A 7,848-nucleotide genomic window follows, 5' to 3' on the forward strand; every position below is an offset into this window, starting at 1 on the left:
TTGAAATGGCCAAAACGGGTTTAAGATAAACCTGGTTGAATGTAGTATCGGACTTAACTGATTAGGGTCAAACTGGTTTATACAACTTCTGTCCCAGACTCCTTCCTGCTTGAAGTTAAATCAGAGTCCCCCAGTATCCCAGATGCCTTGCAGCCCTGGGCAGGGCTGTGCTCTCTGCTCCAGAGAGCAGGGCTGGCCCTGCCCCTCTGCTCTTTAGCCTGAGCAGGGGCAGGGGCACAGCCAGGTCCACTGAGGCAAAGGGAGCAGGGAGAGGGTTTATTTCCCCCCCGCCACACACACACACTGGGGACTGCAGCCCCCGTCAGCTATTTCCCCCTTCCCGCTCCAGCGGCAGGGAAGGGAGCATGACCAGAGATGGTCAGCATGGCCCTCACCATCCATCTGCCTCACCAGTGGTTGGGGCTGTAGGGCTGAGCCCAGCCGGCCTATGAGCACTGCTGAAGGAGGTGGAGAGGCTAGCCCAAGCTGGGTCACTGGGGTCGCCTTTCCCAGAAGGCTGCAGCATGGGCTAAGGCGCAAGGACTGTGCGGCTCCCCATGCCCAAGCTGGGCAGGGCCCTCATGGAGCCCCAGCTGACTGGGAAGGACCCTGCGGGGCCGGCCTGTGGGTGCAGGTCCCTTCCCAGCCCACTGGGGCTGTGTGACAGCCCGGTCCGACAGCACAGGCTGGGGCTGGCTGGGGAGTGGGCTTTCTGAGCCAGCTTGGAGGTGCTGGCAAGCCCCAAGCCCGGCAGCAACCCCTGTGCAGCACCCAGGGCTGCAGGCACACAATCAGCTGCAAGCTGGCCCAGGCTAGGGAGGCTGTTCTGTCCCCCTCACCTCCAGCTGCCGCTGCTGTGACCACGCCATGCTGCTCTGGGTGGGAGGTGGGAAGCTTCAGCCCTGCAGCTTCTGCTCTGCACATGGAGCTCTGGCTCCAGCCCCCAGAGGCCTGGGAAGGTGGAAGGCATCTGGGAGATGCAGTTGGAGCTCCACGTGCTGGGTAGAAGCTGCTGGGCCTGGCAGGGCTGTTTTTCCCCCCTCACCTCCAGCTGTGGCTCCTGCTTCTGTCACACTGTGCAGCACCACTCGGGGTGGGGAAGCTTCCTTCACCCTGGCTGCTTCAATCTGAGCTGGGCAGAAATGGCCCAGCTGAAGGAAGCTCCCCTGTCCCAATCGGCACTGCATGGTGTGACACAGGCAGGAGCCGCAGCTGCAGGTGAGGGGAGAAAAATAGCCCTGCCAGGCCCAGTGGCTTCTGTGCAGTGCGTGGAGTCCCATCTGCAGCTCCTGGATGCCTTTCACTCAGACGCCTTCCACCTTCCAAGGCAGGAGCTGGAGCCAGAGCTCCACGCACTGGGCAGAAGCCATGGAGCTGAAGTTTCCTGTCCCCACACCCAGAGTGGCATGATGTTGTAACCCAGGTACACCCACGGGTACGTTCAATAGTTGACGCCGCTTTTTCTCCTCAGGGATTTGCCACATTAACAAGGTCTCCTGGATGTGGGCTTGCCAAGTGTCAAAGTCCTCTTCCCCCAGGGGGAAAGGGGATACCCCCGAAAAATTCTGCAGTCGTTTATAAACGGCCCTATCCTTTGAGGTTTCCGCCATGTCTCTGAGGACCTGCCATAGAATAGAGACCCAGTCTGGAGGAGGTAGTGTCCCTGACCCTGAAGCAGTGTCTCTGACCCTGAGACTCCTGGGGCACTAGTGCCCCCTGAAGCCTGGGAACCACTAGGGTCCGATATATCTCTAGGGTGGGACCTCTATAAAGAAGCACAGCACCTATAGCAGCAAATTGCCTGCCCCAAATCCCGGACAAGCCCCCAAAATGTAACCTGGATACACCTAAGGGTATGCCCTGTTCTCAATAGGATGGGATGAATAGGTGGGAGGGGTGCTGTGAGAGGGATGCCAGAATCTCGAGCAGATCTCTCTTTCCTCTATAGAGTTGCCCAAGCCCACTTTCCTCTGTAGAGTTAGCCCAAGCCTAAAGTTCTTAACTATATACAATTTATTGAGTTATAATATACATAAACGTAAGACTAAATATCATCTACATGTATTTACACAGCGAACATTAACCAATAAGCAAGGTCAAACCCTAAATAACACTACTTACAACATCACAATACAACATTTCAATCGCAAAATATAAGGCGCAAACATGAACAATCTTAATAACATCTATTCCTTAATACAGTCCCTGACCCATGGCAAGAGATAGTGCTCTTTCCAATGGGGTCCCTTGTGTGGGGGGAGGTGTCCAGGAAGCACCAAGGGCCCCTCCCCTTAGTGCCTTGAATGGGTGGGGCGGGGCGGGGCTGCTCACTCAGCCCCTTCTCTGGGTTTGCCTGCCCCAAATGTCTTTCCCTTGGTGGGACCCAAGGGCCCAATGACTCATGCTCCCTCAGGTGGCGGTGGTCAGGGCTGAGCTCAATGGGGTCTCCTCTGCTGGAGTGCCTCTCCAGGCCTCTCCTGTGCCGCTGGGCTTCTCTCCACCCTGTGCCCCACTCTGGGCATTGAGGGCTCAGCTCCTCTCAGCTGCTGCACCACTGCTGCTTGGTCCTGGGTGCTGAGCTTCATGATGCAGCACTACCATTTCCCGTGCCCTGGCTTGGCACTGAGGGCTCTCTTAGCACAGGCCGGGCCCTTCAGGCTCTGGCCAGCTGTCCTCACGCCAGGTGGCTAACCCAAGCAGGCTCCACTGGCTCCCAAGGCTCAAGCTGGCGCACCACCCTGTGCACCATGGGACCTGGCCACTTGCTGGGAGATGAGGTCTGAACCGCCTCACCGCAGCCCCAAGGCCCTGATGGGGTTGCAGGCTCAAGCCACTGCTTGCAGCTCTCAAAGCCTGGGTTTTGTGCACCGAACTATGCACCATGATGGGCCCAAGCAGCCTCACACTGCTCCCAGGGCTGGGTCTCCACGCACCGTCCCTGTGCGCTGTCAACAGCCCATGCGGTCTCGTATCGCTCCCAAGGCTGCTCCTCCAGCGGCAGCTTCAGGAGCCTTGGGCCCATTGCCCGCTGAAGGAGAGCTCCCCAGCTTTTCTTTGCTCCACTCTTCTTGAGTCCCTCGCAGCATCTCCGCTCATGCTGGCACGCAGCTCCTTTTATACGCTCCAGGGCTCCGCCCCTGAAGTCTTCCGGACCTGACAGCTTACAGTCAACAATCAGGTCCGAGGGAGCTCTTCTCTCCCTCCCCTCAGGAAAGGGGCATGACTTTATTTCTCCTGCTGCCTCCTGATTGGTGGATGGGCTCCACCAATCAAAACAGCAGGATCTCAAGCCTGGGACTCAACCCAAGCTCTGAAAGGTGAGCCTGCTACAGTGTGGTTGTGGCAGCTGGAGGTGAGGAGGGCAGAACAGTCACTCCTGGCCCTGGCCAGCCCACAGCCGGTTGTGTGCCTGCAGCCCCTGGTGCTGCACCAGACAGGAAGTGTGGTGGCAGCTGCCGAGCTCGGGGCCCTCTAGTACCTCTGCGCTGGTCCAGGAAGCCTGCTCCCCAGCCAGGCCCTAACCGTGCTCCTGAGCTGGGCTACCATACAGCCCCAGTGGGTTGGGAGGAGCCCTTCTTAGCTGGCTTGGGCATGGGGAGCCATGAGCAATCTGGCCATACACACCCAGCCTGGGCTGCCCCTCTGCCTCCACCCTCAGCAACACCCGCAGGCTGGCTGGGCTCAGCTCTGCAGCCCAACTGCAGTCCCAGCCCTGGGTAGATAAGCAAGGCCATGCAGCTCTGGCCAGGCCCCCCACCACCTGAGCAAGAGCAGGAGGGAAAGCTGGGTAGACCCTGTCTGGAGTCCCATGCCCACCTAGAGACAGGAGAGTTTAATCCCCACCCCCTGGCCCCCACCTTTGCCCGAGGTGCTGCCTCAGACAGTGTCTGGCCTCGGGGACAAGCCTGGCAAGGGCTGCTTCCTTCTTACTCCTCCAGGCACAGCCTGGCCAGGGTCCCTTCAGGCCTGGGTGGGGGTTTAAATCCCTCCACACTCATACTTAGCCCCTGCAGGGGCCTGGCTATGCCCCCCAGGTCAGCTTCCCTCCAGCCTTGTGGCTGCTGCAAAGGGAAGGGAAGGCTGCTCTAGCGCCCCCTGGTTTCTAGCCTGAGCCACTGCAAGCATGTGCCTGCAGTTCCAGAATTAAACGTGAATGTCTGTGCACTTGCGAATCAGTTCCATCTTTGCAGGTTAGACTAACCTGCAAAGACTGAATCAATTCAGGGTCCAGCTTTTTGAATGTCTGTCCCTAGCCTGTTAGAGGAACATGATTGTTGTAAAGGTTGAATGCATTTGGGTGGAAGCTGTAAGCTATTTTCTTTCTGAGGTGGCTGAATATATACTTTAGTCATCATTAATTGAGAGTGAGGGCACCTGTCAAAGAGAGAACAGATAGAGCAGAGGCAGACAAATCCATGGATATGGATTTGTAGTAGTGGAACTAGTTTTGGTTTGTTTGGTTGTTTTTTTAAATCTCAATGTAGATATTCAGTATTGTCCATATACTTAGTAACCTTGGTTAAGGCTTAAAACTTTCACATTTAGAGCAGTGCAACCAACTCTTTATTAAAAAAAAAACGTTTTGAGGGAGAAATAAAATAAATAAAAATATACCCGCATGTTAACTGAAAAGTGTTCTACCAAAGACTGTACTATAGTAGTCCAAGAGATGTGCAGAAATGTCCGAAAATGATGGTTTACCATACATGTCTTTGCCCCTAGAAAAAAAATAGGTAAAATTGACTTTATTATTTTGAATGCCCTTGGCAATTTATAAAATGAAATGCTTTATCACTGAAAGATGTGTTGCTACATCTAACTATATTGGTACATATAAACTGCTGGATTAATTTTGCCTGAGGACTATTGAGAACTGAATGAGGGTTCAGTTGAAGTCTATTAGTTCCTGCTATTGCAAGGTCATGATTTTATTTATTTCAGAAGTTTTTAGCTTGATCTTTATGTAGCAATGATTTGCATCTCTTGGGTGGGGTGGAGTTTCCCCAGCTGTACAGTGGGGTGACAGTGCTGGCATTTCCCCTCTGAGCAAAATTTGGTGGAGAAGGAAAAAACAAACAAACAATTGTCACATTTTGAAAATGAATGCTTTCAAAACAGAACTACTGAGCTGTTTTCTCACAGGCTTTCTCCAGGGTTAGGGGATGGAGGAAAGGCTCAGGGCTGTAATAAATTCATTAAATGCCTGATATTTTGAGTACGTTGTTGCCTGACCAGTAGATATCTATAGCTTACCTAAACAGAATGCTAGAGAACAAGCAAATAAGCATTCAAAAAAGAAGAGGGCTGCAACGTTTTGCAAGAAAATGTGTGAAATGTAAGGCTACCTGTAGCAGCAGTAGCTTGACCTGTGGGTGTTTTATATGGCTATTTAATTGTACGTTGCACAATACTAAATGAGCACAAATTATGAGAATAACCACCACAGCTACGCAAATGCTGCTGGTTCTGAGAAAGAGGGGGGCCTTATTTGGGAAACAGATGTTTGACTAATAATACTGTAGACTTCATGTGCACCATTTTAAAGGCTATACTTGGATTACTCGGATCTCTTATAGAAAGGAAAGAAATATTCTAGTTTTCATATACTTATCATAAGAAAAAGCCTAAAGTATTTTAAAGAATACTTTCCTTCTGTTGTTTTTTTCTGAGGTGCAAAAATAACATTCAATAATGAAATGAAAACAAGCTGAAGAGCTATATTTCATGAAGGAGGCAAGCGCTAGTTACAGACAGCTGGAGCGTGTCTGGGCTGGTGTCTCTGTTCTTTTCTTTCTGCAAGTTCAGTGCTGCTCCAAGAATGTAGACAATGCTGGCTACGACTGTTTCATACTTGATTTCCACACTTGAATCTGTGCTTGTTAAATGAAATCCCACTGTCAGGTTGGCACGCTTCCTTGCTGTTCCTTTAGGCTGTATTATTTCTAACCGATCTTCTGTATTTGGGTGCCATGCACAGGTACTGCTAATGATCTGGAGTAGCACTGAGTGAGATACGGGGAGGCAAGACTGTTTTGTCATAACTGAGCTCATTGTAGTAGTTTGGCATTACACCTTTCAAATTTTCTTTTTCAGCCTCATCCATGCAGGCAAAATACTGACTATGCGCTTGGGAGAGAATTTTTGGGCCATTGAGTCTTGATTCTGCCAAGGGCTTAGTTCTCTAGTCATGGTCCAGCAAAATGCTCAACCTTGCGAATAGTACTCCTGTCTTTCCTGGGGACCATTCATGTGCATAGATTTAAGCATGTGCTTAAATTGCTGGTTTGGGGCCAGGTTGCTCAGCTTTTACAGGAAGCTCTTGGTGAAGTAGTCTAGAAGTGGTTAACACTGCAGCTGAATGCAGGAACCAGGGGATGGGGAAATGTGCAATGGAAGCATGTTGGAAGGGAAGCTGTGTCTAACTAACAAAGAATCAATTCATGTCCTCTGAAAAATACCACGGAGGGCATGAAAATGATGAACATTATTAATATAGCTCTGGGGAAATATGAAATTCAACAGCTGTCCAGCACTACAGATTGCATGCTCTTTTGGCCTTTCTACCCATACTTTAAACTAGGCTTAATGCTTCCAACTTTCTCATTAAGCTTGTAGCCATTCAATACCCATTTATATGACATGATTTATTATTCGCTAAGTGCCAATAGTGCCAAATAAGAAGGCACAGTCCCTGCTTCGAGTAGTTTACAATCTGCTTTTGACAGAGCTGAGACATGTCTGATACAAATATACCATGGTGTGCCTGAGGTTGACGGCAGAGGTACAGGCAATGATCATTTGTTATTGCACTCGATTTCTGTATGCCTCAAAGGAATCTATTTCTGCACCTACTGAGACTGACAGAAATGTTGCCATTATTTCACTGGGAGCAGAACTGGCTCTTAATAAAGGTTGCGGAGAAGGGAAAAACAAAAGAGGTTTGTTTGAAACAAAATGGGATTCTTTTCTTTAACAAAGATAAGGTTTTCTAATGTCTAATGGATCCCATCTGACCTCTCCCACTTCACCTGCATTTAAGTATGATTTGGAAATAAGTGGGGTGTTTCGTTATGGAAGACACTTGATAGGTATGGCTTAGGGTGTTAGTATAGTCCCTAATTATCCAGAGGTTTGTTCTGATATGGCTTGTACCTCAGCTTTGAGTCCTCTCATGCTTTTCAGAAGCTGGTGCCTATAAAAGCTCTGGCTAGGGTGCAGTGATACCTTTTAACTGGTGACTTTTTACCTTTTGCTTTGTTATTCAGGTAACATGTCGGTGTCTGCTCTGGCTTTAGCTATGTGGTATAGCCAGCCATCATTTCAGTCATAAGGGAGGATGAAAACTGAAATCTGCTATTCAGATCTGATGGGTCAGATTCAGTTCCCATTAAAGTGCAAGGAAAGGCTCTGTTTGATAGAATAAGAGCCCTGTAATGAGAAGGCCTTGCTGTATATACTAAAGGAATATTGCCATTAGCTGAAACAGTGTTTGGGTGCAAAGGATACTGAAGGTCAACTTCTTATCTCATTTCAAATGGTCTATATCTGAATTAATTCTACTAACTTCAGTACTGATGTGTAAATTTGGTATAAAGTGAATTCACAATCTGGTTTTCCCTTGAGCAGGAGTGACATATATGGTAGCAAGAGTCACTGTGTTAAATTAATCATTGATTAATACTCACATTTAAATGTCCAAACTGGAGTAGTCTTACAGTGAGCTTGATGACAAAAGCTAAAGATGCACAAAACATAGCAAAACTGGAGCAAAGGTCTAGTATTTGTAAAACTAGATGGTACCACTCGTAGGACAATGGGTCCTTGCAGATAGCTGTGAATTTGGTGTAG

The 7,848-nt window shown here is 49.6% G+C and overlaps 1 protein-coding gene across 1 annotated transcript in view; it reads right to left on the minus strand.

Moving 5' to 3' along the window:
• Positions 1-4,697: 4,697 nt before the first annotated feature.
• TMEM212 (transmembrane protein 212) overlaps positions 4,698-7,848 on the minus strand; it is an 11,909-nt gene continuing 8,758 nt past the window's right edge. The window contains exons 4-5 of the mRNA XM_006021731.2: positions 7,686-7,848; positions 4,698-4,718 (exon numbers count right to left, since the gene is read on the minus strand). Coding sequence (XP_006021793.2) covers positions 4,698-4,718; positions 7,686-7,848 — 184 coding nt within the window. The remainder of the gene's footprint in view (positions 4,719-7,685) is intronic.

This window comes from Alligator sinensis, unplaced genomic scaffold, assembly GCF_000455745.1.
Source record: "Alligator sinensis unplaced genomic scaffold, ASM45574v1 scaffold379_1, whole genome shotgun sequence".
In the NCBI taxonomy this organism is placed as follows: domain Eukaryota; kingdom Metazoa; phylum Chordata; order Crocodylia; family Alligatoridae; genus Alligator; species Alligator sinensis.